Source organism: Bos grunniens, chromosome 2 (assembly GCF_055505025.1).
Source record: "Bos grunniens cultivar Pamir isolate PY7600 chromosome 2, Bosgru_T2T1.0, whole genome shotgun sequence".
Lineage (NCBI taxonomy): Eukaryota > Metazoa > Chordata > Mammalia > Artiodactyla > Bovidae > Bos > Bos grunniens.
The window spans coordinates 21,661,200-21,676,786 of record NC_141166.1 but is presented as its reverse complement, the minus strand read 5'-3'; the positions used below and the strand labels follow the sequence as shown (position 1 = coordinate 21,676,786).

Here is a 15,587-nt window from a genome sequence, read left to right as displayed (position 1 = left end):
GGGGACCGCTATCCTCGAAGACAAGTTTTTCTAGGAGGAAAGAGCATTTTTCTGTACTAGGTGCCCCGGTGGTCCTGGGTAGACGAGGACTGAGAAATGACCCATGGGTTTAGCAATGCCGAGGTCAGCGGTAGCCTTGACAGGAGCTGTTTCAGGATGTGAACAGTTCCTGGTGTGATACAGACCCTGCTATTGTCCCTTGTTCCACCAGAGTTGAAAGCCCTGAGCTTCTAAAAGCTTTGAGTTTCTTAATCATCCCCCACCCCTAACAAAGAGTAAAGAGAAGGACCCTCATGACTCACATAAGCTCCATTGCTACTGCTGGGTTCCCTAGCCTTAAGTAGTAGTAAATATATAAATTCCTGATGCTACTCATCCTAAGCGACAGAGAATCAATTGCCCGTGTGAGAAGTGGCCTAACCACAAAGCAACATTTGCCTTTGGTGTGGGCCATCTCGCCTTGTGCTTTTTCAGCGTAAGGCCAATAATGGAAATTCCTAATCTCCCCGCTGTAGTACATGACAGTATATGGAGGGGTTTCTCCTCAGGGTCCTGCTCAGTGGCTCTAGAGCAGCACCATCTTATAGAAGTTTCCGCAGTGATGGACATGGCCTTTTATCTTCTGTGTCCAAAATGGTAGCTGCTAGCCACATGTGCTGAGTGCTTGGAATGTAGTTAGTACAACTAAGACACTGTATTTTTAAGTTTACTTAATTTTAATTCATTTAAATGTGGAAATAGCCATGTGTCTTGGGTGGGACCCAAGAGTCTGTAGTTCAACAGGCTCTGCAGGTGATTCTCTTACACACTGAACAGAATGGTTTCCCGTGTTTAGAGCTGGGCTCCACCCCTAAAATTCCTGACTGAATGGGTTTGGGGATGAGGTATGAGAATTTGGGCTTCCCAAGTGGCTCAGTGATAAAGAATCCACCTGCCAATGCAGGAGACACAGGCTTAATCCTTGGGTCAGGAAGATCCCCTGGAGGAGGAACTGGCAACCCACTACAGTTTTCATGCCTGAAAAATTCCTTGGACAGTGGAGCCTGGTGGGCTGCACTCCGTGGGGTCGCACAGAGTCGGACATGACTGAGGCTGTCACACAGTAAGCACTTGACTTGTTAAGAGTTTCCCAGGTAATGCTCAGAAGCTGAACCGGAGATGACTTTGAGAACCTGATGTACCAAATGGGCCTTCTCTTTGTGAGGTGACCCCAGATCCCCAAGAGTCAGTTCCATAAATGCCATGTAACAAATACTTTGCAGGATATCCCGAGTGTACCCTATGAACTTTATGAAAATCTTTTTAGCTATTTTCTCATGATCCAGTAATGAGCAGTGCCTGACTCATTGAGGAGCTCACAGTTCTGGGAACTGAACCAGCAAGTCTGCAGTCTGTAGACAGGCCTTCAGGAAGGGTGGCTGAAGCTCCAGTTCTTCGGTGGAGTTTCTTCTTTGTCCAGGAAACCTCAGCTTTGCTCTTTGCGGTTTTCATCTAATTCAGTCAGGTCCTCCTGGATTTACTAGGATGGTCTCCCTTGAAGTCAACTGATTAGAGACATAATGACATAAAGGATCATAGCTTGAAAGATGTGGTATTTGTTCTGCTCCTTGAAGAATGGTAGAGTCTGGTCAGTGAGGACTAAGGGAATGGATATTCTAGAGAAAAATGAGCAATAAAAGGTGCCAGGGCAGGAAAGTACAATTGGTATTTGCAGAGTGGCCAGTTGTTGCTGTATGATCTTTCACTGAATCTCCCTTAACCCATCTAAAAAAAATGGGTTAAATGCTTGTCATAACTGTCCCCCAAAATGGAACAAGGTTGTGTTTGAGGGTGCATTTTTGAAACCATAAACACTATTTGATCTCTAGTAAAGAAGGCAGAACGCCAAAGAATTGATGCGTTTGAACTGTGGTTCTGGAGAAGACTCCTGAAAGTCCCTTGGACAGCAAGAGCAAACCAATCAATCTTAAGGGAGATCAAACCAGTCGGTCTTAAGGGAGATCAACCCTGAATATTCACTGAAAAGACTGATGCTGAAGCTCCAGTACTTTGGTCATCTGATGCGAACAGACAACTCTTTGGAAGAGTCCCTGATGCTGGGAAAGATGCAGGGCAGAAGGAAAAGAGGCCATCAGAGGATGAGGGGACTGGATGGATCCCTGATGCAGTGAACATGAACTCGGGCAACTCCAGGAGACGGTGAGGGACAGGGAGGCCTGGCGTGCTGCAGTCCATGGGGTCGCACAGAGTCAGACACGACTGGGGGACTGAACAACAACAGCAGCAGCAGCGCACCGTGAAGACTCAGACACTGTATAGCAGTGGTGGTGGTGGTAGTGTTTGTGTATGAGTTTGTGTGGCGAAGGAAAACAAAAAAGGTTTGGGCAGTAAAAAAGAGCCTGATTCTTGTGGGCTTTGTCTAAAATAATGCTTGTTTGGGGAGAAAAGAGTATAAGGTTGGACAAAAAGTTTGTTCATGGTTTTGCATTACAGCATACCGAAAAACCCAAATGAACTTTTTGGCCAACCCAATAGTTTCAATTGGATTAATAGGAAATAAAAATGTCCCTACATATGCAGTCCCACCTGATTGCCACAAAGGTGCGGTAGGCATTTGATCAGCACCTAAGATAACTCAACATTTTTTACACAAGTAGACCTTAGGCCTCTATTTTTGATGCTTGAGATATTAGAGGTAAGGGAGAGTCATTTATTATACACTTATTGAAGAGTTTGCCTAAATAGGGAGAGAGAGTTAAATCATTTCCAAGAAAGTTTTTCCCAGGCAATGGCCCTTGTAGCCAGTTGACCTGGTCATCCAAGAGAGCGGGTGGGGGTAGGGGAATGCCAGAGTGACTGCCATTTGCAAACTTCTTTATTCTGTCCCCCACCCCCCACCCCCCAAGCTCTGCTCTACAAACCAAGCTAATTTTGCCAAGCCAATTTCCCCTTGATTTTTAAAGCCCTATGCGTTTTGGATGAAATTTAATCCACATGTTCCTCGTGAGTCTCTCATGCCCAAGCCACAAAAACATTATTTATAAAATGTGATTCCATGTTTGAAGTCACCGTAAAGTATTTTTAGTAGATTTTCGTTCTTCGTCATGCAAATTTTTTCTTGTTTTGTTTTCTTGTTTTATTTAAACTCATTGTATATGATCCTAACACACATCCTGTGGTGAGACACAAAGGGAATCTTCAAGCCAGAAGGAGGGTCTATTCTAACAGAGGTGAAGCAGCCAGGTTCTACTTGCAGAAGTTTGTAACTATTATCCCTCTTCAGTTTGTTATACTGTGTCCTGGACTCCTTTTCACCTGGGCACACCCTACCCCAGCCTTCTCCTACCCCGCTCCCTAAAAGGGTGCCTGTGAAGATGAATAGGGAAAAGGGAAAATGAGAAGTAATAGAATCAAACTGCCTCCTAGGACACATTTCTGTGTTATACCATGTGATCCTTCCTTTCCAAAGCTGAGTTCATTTTCTCCTTTTACGTGTGTGCTAACATTGCCACCCCTGGAAAGATTAAGTTATTTCAGGAAATGTCTACAAAAACAAGAAGTAAAGTCAAATTTAGGAGCGCTCTGCAGCTTCTTATTCCTAGGGCAGAATAGATGGTGGTGTCTATTCAGGGCTGAGCTAATTGGAAAATGGCTTTATTTTTACCAAAGTAAGCAATTTTTGTTCGTTTGTGTGTGTGTTTGTGCGCACGCATGCTTAGTTGCTAAGTTGTGTCTGACTCTTTTTGACCCCATGGACTGTATCCTGCCACACTCCTCTATCCATGGATTTCCTAGGCAAGAATACTGGGGTGGGTTGCCATTTCCTTTTCCAGGGGATCTTCCCCACCCAGGGATTGAACCTGGGTCTCCTGCATTGCAGGAGGATTCTTTACCTGCCGAGCCTTTAAACCATTGTCTCTTTGGAATCTCATGATATGGACCCGGTTTTATCTTTACATGAAGCATCCTGGTTTATGTACGTCTGTCTCTCAGAGACATGTGTGGGCTGCAGAAGGGCACCAAAGCAGCCTTATTTTTAGGGTGCGGTGGAGATTTGTCTCTGTTCTGAGCACTGATTCCCTCAGGTTAGCAGGTATAGCACCCAACAGGGTAAGAGACATTTCCCACCAGGAGGAGCTAAGATGAGAGGGGTTAAATTCTGACTTCTCATGACTCTGAGCTTATGAAATACTTTCCTATCATTTAATAAAACATTGGTCCTCAATGTTTACTGCCCCTAAGGCTATGGTTTCTGGTTGGTTATTTTTTTCATGAAGAAAATGAGGCCCAGAGGGGTAACTTTCTTAGGCATTTCACAAGGTGATAGGGGTTGTTCGCGTGTGGCTCTGCCTCCGCTGCACTGTACACTCCAGAAGGGCAGAGATGTCCTGTCCATCCTGTGGGGGCATTAGGGACTTCCGTGGGCTTTAATTTTGGAAGCCCCACCTCATACTCCGTATCATCTCAAATGTGTTCAAACGTGACATCCCAGCTATAGTATATTAATACATTTTTAAGTAAATGGTTGTAAATATATATATATTTATGAGTTGAGATATTAAATGATCCATATGGTACATTTCATAGGCATTTAATAAAATATTTATTACTGTTGCGTTTTATAGGTTTTCCGCCCCCCCCCCCCTCCCACTTAGGAGCCAATTAATTATTTTGAGATCTCAGACATTTTCACAGGCTTAGTCCCTGAGCACTGGTCCCACAGAGGATAAAGCCATCCCCCTGCTCACTTTTCTGCTCTGGGAAGGTGCTTAATAAATATTTGTTGGATGATGACCACCTAGTGACAGAGTGAAGGAATGAACAAATGGGTGAATAAAGCCCACATAAGCCCTGGATGGCCTATTTCTTTTACACAGCCATCCTGGTGGACACTCCCAAACTACATTCAAAACATAGACGTTGTCTTTCTCTCATTGTTCTTTTTTGAGCCAATTTTCTACCCTGTTCCAGCTAAGGCACACAGAAGAATAGACTACAGGTTCTTTGCATTTTGGTAGTTCTTATGAGGGCTTCCCTGGTGGTAAAGAATCTGCCTGCCAATGGAGGAGACTCAGGTTTGACCCCTGAGTTGAGAAGATCTTTTGGAGGAAGAAAGGGCAACCCACTCCAGTATTCTTGCTTGGAAAATCTCATGGACGGAGGAGGTTGGCAGGCTACGGTCCATGGATTCGCAAGAGTTGGACACAACTTAGTGACTACACATACACACAGAGTTCTTATGAAGGAGTAACTACCTTAGGGTGATCATCAGTTCTCTGTTTAATTGCCCTATTTATTTGCTTTGCCTTACAAGTGTGGGATAAATGGTAGCTGTTATTAGTATTCAGATACTCATTTTTTTGACAAAACCAAAGAAGTGTTTTTGCCTGTCTTTTTTGTTTTGTTTAGCATTCTAAGTGTCAGCCCTCAAGTATTTCTCATGTGATATCTGTGTTTTCAGGAGATGTGACTTTTTTTTAATCTAAAAGTGAATCTTTGTGGTTTCTCTTCAGAGCTCTTAGATTTGGATTTGGTAACTATTGAACATGATAGAAAGCTAGAGAGTTCCCTTCTTAGGCAAGAAAGAAATACAAAGGGAGCCATGAGAGGAGAGGGAAAGATGAAGATTGTGTAAAGGACAGAGCCATGCTTTCCTTCCTCAGCCCTGAGTTCATCTCTACATGCTAGATCGCTTCAGTCGTGTCTGACTCTTTGCACCCCATGGACTCTAGCCCGCCAGGCTCCTCTGTCCATGGGATTCTCCAGGCAAGAATACTGGAGTGGGTTGCTATGCCCTCCTCCAGGTAATCTTCCTGACTCAGGGATCAAACCCACATCTCTTAAGTCTCCTGCATTGGCAGGTGGGTTCTTGACCACTAGCGCTACCTGGGAAGCCCTGGTTCACCCCTAGAGAAGTGGATCCTCACTTTTCTTATGTAAATGGATACCAGGATAGATTGCTCTTCTCAGATCATCCCAAGGTCTTTAAAGGCTGTGATGCATCTCGCTGGATGGCTCTAGGACAGACCAGGGCTAAAGTAAAGACCTGCAGTGCCCCTTGATTGGCTGAGTTTGTGGGCCAGAGGTGCAATGATGGAGCTTACTCTCCATCCATGGAAAGTCTTTGGCATTGAGTCCTTCAACAAATACTCACTGGCCACCTGCATGGGGACCACCACCAGGACCAGACAGACTTCTCCCTGGAGTCCAGACCCTCGATCAAGCTCTTGCCTGAGGTATAATTTGAAATGACCCTGGTTTTTATATCTCATTTTTTGGTTGGATTTGGTTGTATGTACACAAGTGTCCTTGTGTTTTCAAACGGATGAAACCTTCTGCTTATAAAGTTGGAGAGGGAAAGAAAGCCTGTAACATAGAAAATGGAAATGTAAAACTTCAATTCCTCCACTGCTTTATTTTTTCTGATTTCTTTCAAAATCTCTTGATGGACTTGGACTTCAAAACAGAGGAATGCAGAGCCCTTTTGAGTTTGTGTTGTCCCCTGGCACTATCCTTCCTCACGGATTCCTGCCTGAACTTCCAACCTAGGCACTCGTGCGTGTTCAGTATTTGCTTTTTCCAGGGTGTGTATGTTGTATGTATACATATGTGTCCTACACATGGCCGTGTATATACACACACGTGTATGTATATATATGTATGCATATGTGAGTATATGATTATCCTTAAATGATTTGATTGTCCTTAAATGATCTTTCTCTAAACTCATCTAGAGCATTTAATTTGTGGCAGGAATCCCAAAGTATATTCTCCCCAGAGAAAGAACAAGATTTGCCTGGCATCAATTTAAGAAAATAATTACTTAAGAAAATTGTGCAAGATGTTTTCTTACACTGGAGATTCTGGTGACATGAAGTGGGTGCCTGCGTGGGGGGACCTCAGGCCTAATTTTGTCTAAAGAAGTTGGGAAGATAGTATTTTCTTTCTTTTTTTTTTTTTAATTGAAGTGTAGTTGATTTACAATGTTATGTTAATTACTGCTGTACAGCATAGATTTATTTATATATATGTGTGTGTGTGTGTGTGTTTAATATTCTTTCCCACTATGGTTTATCATAGCATATTGAATGTAAGTTCTCTGTGCTAGACAGTAGGACCTTGTTGTTTATGTATTAAGGCTTATATCTGCGAACCCCAGACTCCTTTCCGTCTCTCCCCTAGGCTCTTCCCCCTTGGCAACCAGTCTGTTCTCTGTTGTCCATGATTCTTTTTCACTGATAGGCTCATTTGTGTCATATTTTAGATTCCACATATAAGTGATATCATATGGTATTTGTCAGGAAGGTAGTGTTTTCATATTCCACTCAACTTCCTCATGCTTTGCCATTTACCCAAAACTATCCCCTTTTGAAGATTGGTATTTTCTTTATTTAGAGCAAAGCTCCATTGCCTTGGGAGTATTTTCCAAAACAGTTCCTAGATATGACCTCTCACTCTCCCTGCGCTGTCCCCTTCACCAGGAACTTTTCCATTACTTTACATTTGAGTTGTTTTCTTTTTAGAAAGCAAGGTAAATTCGACCAAGAATAAGCAAGTGGAAAAGTCGTAGAGATGGCCATTCTTGGAAAGGCCAGGCCTCATATTATCACTGCTATTATTGTCTTTTAAGGAGTGATAACCAGGGGAGAAGAACCTTGACCTGATTCTTTTGTTGACAAAATCATAGCTGATTTTCTCTCCCTGGTAGCATGCCTGTGAGCTTTCACATACAGCTCTAGGGCCAAGAACTATGAGTATTCTGTCCTAGAGTTGTAATCCTGACTATTTACCCTCCTAGCTGCCCACTCCTGTGTGTCCCCTTTTGCTCACATGAGCTAGTCAGTAGCAGAATGCCCACCTACCCATGGTCAACTTGAGGCTTTGAAGAGAGGAGACCCACATGCCTCACAGCCTTTCCTCAATCTTGACAGATGGCGGCCATGTTTCTCATCCAGGACATCTTTTACACAGCACTAGGTGTAAAATTTAAGGAAACAGAATTCCGACTCTCCTCTGCTAAACACTCAGAGTTCTAAGCATACTTAACTGTCAAATGTAAGTCTGAAATTTGGTTTGAAATTAACTGGGCCATTTGCCCGCTGTTGAACCAGGTGGGAGAAGAAAGTCAGTTGAGGGGCACAGAATTCTTTCGTGGAAGGTTAACAACCTACCAACTGCACATTGGATTATCTGTGGCCCAACTTCAAAGAGAAGCCACAGTTGTAACACAGTCATGTTCTACCCTGCCTGAGCACGGCGGACTGTGTCCTGTGGCCCGCTGAGCTGTCCAGGTGAGGACCCCTTGTGCTTGTAAGCTTGCTCTCTGGAGCACCTCTGGCTCCTCCAGGACACTTATTTCTGAGAAGTGGAAGGAAACCCGTCTGCCTTGTACATCAGGTTGCTGTCCCGTTACAGGGAGAAGGAGCCTTAGGAGGGCGCGCCCTGGCGCCTGGGCACTGCTTCTAAGCCTGCAGCAGGTCCTGTGACCGGCCTGCTGCAGGCGTCTGGAGGGACCCCAGTACTGTTCTCGTGATTTTTTTTTCTTTTAATTTTATTTTTGGCTCTGCTTGGTCTTCATTGCTGCCCCGGCTTTTCTTTAGTTGCGGCGAATAGGGTCTACTCTCTGGTTGCGGTGCACAGGCTTCTCGTGGCAGTGACCGATCTTGTTGCAGAGCGCGGGCTCCAGGGCGCACAGGCGGCAGCAGTTTCGGCTCCTGGGCCCTAGAGCACAGGCTCAGAAGCTGTGCTTGTGCACGTGCTTAGCTGCTCCTCAGCACGTGGGATCTTTCTGGATCAGGGATCGAATCCATGTCTCCTACATTGGCAGGTGGATTCTTTACCACTGAGCCACCAGGGAAGCCCCCATCCTTGTGATTTTTTTTTTTTTTTTTTTGCTCTTGATGGTATTGCATATGTAAAACTTGTGCTTCGTTTATTCTGCCCCAGTTGTTTAAAGAGACATCATCTTTTTCTAAGAGGCCCCGCACCAATACGGCAAGAGGCCGTGTGTTTGGCACGAGATACAGGTTCCTGGCTGTGACAAGGCTGTGCCTGACAAATCAGACTGGGAAACAAAGTCACTGCCCTCCTGAGCTTCCTCTCTCCATGGAAAAGGGACCTCTGTGGTCATTTCATCCTGTGCCTTTGTTTTCAAAATGAGGACCTTGAAGCCCAGCGAGGTGAAGGGCCAGGGCTAGACCTTGCCCCTCTGGTTTCCCAGTTTGGACTTCTGTCGGCCCTACAGCTCCTCCTCCCTTTTGTTTTGCATTCACTATGGCCTTGCCTTCGTGACCGCCTCCTCTTTTTCTCTGTAAGCATTAATGTGAAATATATTTGCTTTGCTTTTCAGCCTTGCCTGCCACCACCACCACCGCCCACCCCTCCACCCGCCGTGTGTCCAAAATAGCCGCCGGAATCATGAGAATGTTAGATCTTCAGATGTTTATAATCCAAAAGAATCCCTTCTGTTTTTTTTTTATAATAAAACTACTTGGATGTCAGTATTTTATGTTGGAAAGGCAAGCCAAGTTCACAGTGCAGCAATTACAATGCAATGCATTATGTATAATTTGTAGCACGCCCCAGGAGCAACGGTAAACCGTGAAATGCCATCCCAGCCCCACAGCATAATTAGCAGGATCAAACGCTGCCCAGAGAGGAGCACAATGGTTGTCGTCCGAGGTCCACCAAAGTAAGGGAAAGTTCCGATAAAAGCAGTACACCCCAAATTATATAAAAAGCAGCCCCTGTATCAGGCTGCAAATATGTCAAGAACCTTCACTGCTAATTGAGGAAACCTTTTGAGGTTTAACAGCTCATAAATTCGCTCCGGGAATGCCCCATTGTTCTGGGGTTATAAGTCTTGTCTTTGAAATTTAGCAGTTGTACTTTTATATTGCATTCCTCCAAGAGTCCCGTTGTAAACATGAAGGGTTTGCATTTTAACATAAATTTGAACAATGTGGTTTGAAAAGAGCTCACCACATCAAAGGGGGAGGCTGTTTGGGCATGTTTCATAAATTCTTTTTTCTATAGTATTTAAAGCTGCAAATGACTCATGGAAGTATGTTCCATTTAGATCAGTCATACTAGTGTAGCTTTTAACGCCCTTGTTTTTCCTTGCCTAAGAGTGCCTGTGTCAGAAAACAAGTCTGCAAGCCTTTGACAAAATCAGCTGGCCTTAACCTAGAATCTTCAGATCCATAGAGACAGCTCTGGAAATGTTGTTCCATTTGGTCTAAATAGCAATAAATTTTGTGCATTTTCATGGTCTTTTTTTTTTTTTTAACTCAAAAATCTCCCCATTATGAACTCTAAATTTTTTATTTTATCCACATGACAATTACAGTGTGTAGTCCATGGGGTCACAAAGAGTCGGATATGACTGAGCAACAGGCTTCCCTGTTGGCTCATATGGTAAAGAATCTGCCTGCAATGCAGGAGACCTGGGTTCGATCCCTGGGTTGGGAAGATCTCTTGGAGAAAGGAATGGCCACCCATTCCAGTATTCTTGCCTGAAAAATCCCATGGACAGAGGAGCCTGGCGGGCTACAGTCCATGGGGTCACAAAGAATTGGACACGACTGAATGACCAACACACACCCCTGTGTCCTCATAGTCCCCCAGTTTTAAAAAGAACCCACAATTTATTTATTTATTTATTTTTGCTGAGCTCCCAACTAATGTGAAGAGAGATGTGGGTGGTGGTTTCTGAAGCAGCGTGGTTGGGGGTAGTGTGGGGAGCACTGCTCTTTGGTCTGGCCTCTGGGGATCTCGACCTCGGGAAATCACACGCCACGCTCGAGCCTCAGTCTGGATGTAAAATGAGGACAGTGGTTAAACTCCTCCGCATCTTTCTCCCTCCTGTTTCTGGTTCCTTTATTTATTCATCCCGGAGGGGAGAATATGAACACAAAGCCTCAGTGCTCACCCCACAAAGCTCACCACCTTAGGAGGATGTGCTAGACTGAGACCACCAGAATCCTGTAATTTGCTAGAAACTACTAACCGTGGCATTGTGTGCTTTGGAGAAAGGGGACGTGATCCTGGGATAGCACAGAGCAAAGTGGGGCACGGCCACTTGCCTGAGAGCTGGGGGAGGCGGGGAACGATCCTGGGAGTCGGTGCTGAGGGAGGGCAGGTTTGCTGGACTGGCTACAGAGCTTGATCTTTGTTCTTGGATGAAAGGAAACTCCTAGAGGGGTTTAGGCCGAGGATAAAGTTGATGAGATGAATGTTTTAGGAAAGCGTTCCAGCACCCCTGTGGAGCATGGCTGGTGGAAGACCAGAGCTCGGTCAGGACACCGTCTCAGGGCTCAGGCACCACCCAGGCTCCCGAAGCAGGTGGCTTAGGCAGGGCTGGTGACCGGGCAGGTGCTGGGGAAGGGACGAGTCAGAGGAATGTTCAGGTGATGACGATAGGATTTGGTGATGGGCTGCAGGGGGCAGGTGAGGGAGGGGCAACTTCCAGAACAACTGGGATCTGAGCATTTGTGACTAACTGAGTGGATGGCAGGAACATTCCTGGGGTGGGGCAGCTTGCAGAAAGTCATCAATGTACTAGCAGAAGACCCTGACCCTCCAACGCTTCGTGCCAGACCCTGGCATCCTTTACTCCCGTCCATTTAGAGCACATCTCTAGGTAGGTTTCTGCATTACACAGACAAGAAAATTGAGGCGTGATGAGGAAAGTGACTTCTCCGAGGGTCCAGAGGAAGGGGCAGAGCCAGTATTCAAAGGCAGCTCTGTCTGGCACCACAGCACATTCCCTTCCACCAGAGCCGGGTGCCGGAGGGCCCTCTTATAAACTCCGATGTCCACTCCAGACTTGAAAGGGGGGTTGGATTCTTCAGGATGAAATGGCCGAAAGAGAAAACAGTGAAGCCTGGTGACAGGAACCAGAGCCCCGAGAAATGCAGCATCTGGTTCTTACCCCTCTTAGTTCTGCAAAGCAGGAGACCCAGTCACCCTCTCTGGGCTTCAGTTTCCCGGCTCTGAAATGCAGACAGAATGCCGCTTCCCAGGTCCTCCTCAATCTCACTCTGAAAATCCATGATTTTAAGATGTGCTGGCTGCATCTCACATAGAATCTCATTTCCACCCGTGACACAGTCTTTAAAGCTTCTTTGTTGAAACTATAGGTAGGCCTTTCAGTACTCGCCTTTTCTATGGTCACAGCACCCACTTAGATATTCCCAAACATGCTCAAGAGAGCAACATTTTCCTCCCCACTTACCTAAAATCATGTTATCCGAAATAAGCTTCACTCTAGATTCCTAACTTGGAATTCAAAGTTCAAAAAATTTCGTACTGAGGTCTCCCTTTCTGTTCATAAGTTTGCTTTTACTAGAAATTGTTTGTATAAGAAGAAGGTAAGGAAATGGCACTCCTGTATTCTTGCCTGGAGAATCCCATGGACAGAAGAGCCTAATGAGCTACAGTCCATAGGGTCGAACAGAGTCGGACACGACTGAAGCAACTTGGCACAGCAAAAATTAGCTATTTTTGTTACTGAGTCTCCATGGCACAGGCCATTTTAGAATCGTTTCTGAACAATTCTGGGTTAGTTAGAGGCAGGCTATTTCAAAGGTGTGCCTACAGTCTGAGAAAGCCCCTGGCTCCTCCTCAGACTGGGAGGGCTTGTTTATTGGAGACATTTCAGTCACAAGGCATATCTGTTAACACACATACTCGTGCCCACACACAAGCATGCACACACACATACACGCTCTTTCTTTAATGGATCAGAACTTGGTACGGGTGGGGCGAGTTAGTCAAACCTAACAGAACACAAAAAACAGCAGTGCAGCTCAGGTTAAATACCGTCGAATACAAAAAACAAGCAAGTTTTTAAGATGGCAGCCCTGCCTCTGGGGTAGTTTATCACGTCATGGAAGTTCACCACCGTCCCAGTTTGGGGCCAGCTCTGACCCAGAGGAAGCATTTCTCAGCTCCTGGTGCAGAGAGCAAGGCTCACGCCTGTTCGTGTTTGTGCACAAGCCTGTCCCTGCCACTTGGTTCACAGAGCTTGCCCACTCTGAAGATTCACATGTGTCTTCCTCACCTCCCTGGTTATCTAGGCCTTGGCCAAGGAGCCCACCCTGGTTTTCTAATCCACCAACCATTCAGAAATCACGGGGCTTGGACTGTTGACATGGATGTTGTTCCTCTTCCAGTTACTTTTCCTCTCGGTCCCTGCCCTTTTTTAACCCAGCAAGTGCATCTGCCAAGACCCTTGCATTGCTGTTTCCTCGTGGGCTTTAGCTGGTGAGTCTCTCGATGCCCACCCCACCCCACCCTGCCAGCCGGGCCCCTTTGAGACCAGCTGTGATGCACTCTCATTGCAGGCTCTTCCCCAAACAGCTTGTCTTCCTCTGTTTCCACCTGCAAGAGAAGCTGGCCAGCAGCTTCCAACTCTTGTGAGAGCTTTGAACCACAGTGTTCTCCTTGACTGCTCAGCATCTTGGGGACCATTTCCTAGGTCAGGGGTCATTTCATAATTGCACATTGATACTGATGTCTCTTGACGTGTAGTTACGCACTTCAGTCAGTTCAGTTCAGTTCAGTCGCTCAGTTGTGTCCAACTCTTTGCGACCCCATGAATCGCAGCACGCCAGGCCTCCCTGTCCATCGCCACCTCCTGGAGTTCACCCAAACTCATGTGCATCGAGTTGGTAATGCCATCTAGCCATCTCATCCTCTGTCATCCCCTTCTCCTCCTGCCCCCAATCCCTAACGTGTAGTTAAATCAGGTTTATTTGGAAGTGGAAATAATTTGACTTTTTACAGCCTTTGTGATAGCATTCATCATGGATATACATATCACATCTCATATCTCAGCCTGCATCCAGGTATTGAAGGCCTCTAATGTAGTGGAACCCCGGAGCCCAGACAGCCTCCATGCATTGGTTAAGGGAAACAAATAGATGAATTGTTTTCCGAAGCCTCCTCTTGCCTTTTCTCACCCATTTATGTCTCAGGGTTTGGAAGCTGGTTGTTGGCAGAGGTGAGAAACCAAGATTCTTGGCCCTTGAAATTCCCTAGCTGCTACTATTTACCTGTATCTTTCAGGGTCCTCTAGCCCCAAGGGCCTGATCTGGCCTCCAAGTCCCCAGCCTCCTCTCTGCCCAGCCCTGCTGTCATGTTAGTTGTTTTGGTTCATTCAGCAAACATTTATGATGCCCCCACAGTGTCCCAGGCACCTGGAATTCAGAGGTGAGTGGCTTTGTTCTAGGACTGCCTGAGCGGCCAGTGTCAACCACTCTCGCATTATAATTAATAGACTCACCAGGGCAACACTGTGATCATATTTGGTATATTCTTCAGGAGAACAGCGGAGAAGGCAATGGCAACCCACTCCAGTACTCTTGCCTGGAAAATCCCATGGACAGAGGAGCCTGGTAGGCTGCAGTCTATGGGGTCACTAGAAGTTGGAGACAACTGAGTGACTTCACTTTCACTTTTCACTTTCATGCATTGGAGAAGGAAATGGCAACCCACTCCAGTGTTCTTGCCTGGAGAATCCCAGGGACAGGAGCCTGGTGGGCTGCCGTCTCTGGGGTCGCACAGAGTCGGACACGACTGAAGTGACTTAGCAGTAGCAGCAGTAGCAGTCAGGAGAACAGGGTTGCTTTGGTGTCTTACGTTTAAAATCCATCTCCTCCAGGACTAAGCACAGCACAGCCTGGGAAACCACCAGAGCAGATTCTTTACCAACTGAGCTATCAGGGAAGCCCCAGAGAAGACATGAGAGAAGACAATGTGTACAATACCAAATGGCATCATGCCAGTGCTGATGGTCACAGCCAAACAAAACCCCAGAATATAGGACAGCATCCCTCTGACCCAAGTTTCTCGGTAGCATCAGACTCACTTGGGGTGCTTGTGAAAAGAGCAGATTCCTTGATCACGTTAAAACCTAGAACCTGCCTCTTGCCACGCTCGCCCACGTGCAAGTTTGGAAGTAACTATTCTAGACCCGGTATCTAATCTCTAGAGCTTTGACGCGCCATGTGCTCTGCAGGATGGTGACATGGAAGCAGTAGGTGGATGTAGGACCTGTTACATGTTTCATCTTATTTGCTGCCAGTCAGTCTTGCCACCAAGCCTGGGGCCAGCTGTCCCTTCCCTCCCAGGCCCAACACCCTCGCTTCTCCTGACACGCGGTAACCTGGCAGTGGTTGTCCAGTGTGATCTGGACGTGACCCCTGAGTGCTTGCTCTCAGCAGAAGTTCCTGATCAAAGTTTCTTTGCCCCTTTTCAAAGTTCTCCTGTTGACCTTCCATCTTTTTACTTTCTTTTATTCTTTGATTTCTTGGGATGATCTTTACTTACATTTTTTTATTTGTTGTTGTTCACTTGTTCAATCATGTCCAACTCTTTGTGACCCCATAAACTGCAGCATGCCAGGCTTCCCTGTCCTTCACCATCTCTGGAGTTTGCTTACACTCATGTCCATTGAGTCGGTGATGCCATCCAACCATCTCATCCTCTGTCGTCCCCTTCTCCTCCTGCCTTCAATCTTTCCCAGCATCAGGGTCTTTTCTAATGAGTCAGCTTTTCACATCAGGTGGCCAAAGTGTAAGAGC

The 15,587-nt window shown here is 46.0% G+C and overlaps 1 protein-coding gene across 8 annotated transcripts in view; it reads left to right on the top strand.

Annotated features, from left to right (window-relative positions):
- Positions 1-15,587, top strand: part of RHBDD1 (rhomboid domain containing 1) — a 210,058-nt gene that overhangs the window by 105,156 nt on the left and 89,315 nt on the right. For 4 of the 8 annotated variants that reach the window (XM_086338141.1, XM_086338143.1, XM_086338145.1 and 1 more), the window contains one exon: positions 9,350-10,272. The exons of the other annotated variants lie outside the window; for them this stretch is intronic. In XM_086338141.1, the coding sequence (XP_086194267.1) occupies positions 9,350-9,597 (248 nt within the window). In that variant the 3' untranslated portion in view covers positions 9,598-10,272. Of the gene's footprint in view, positions 1-9,349; positions 10,273-15,587 lie in introns of those variants that run through there. 8 annotated transcript variants of the gene reach the window in all.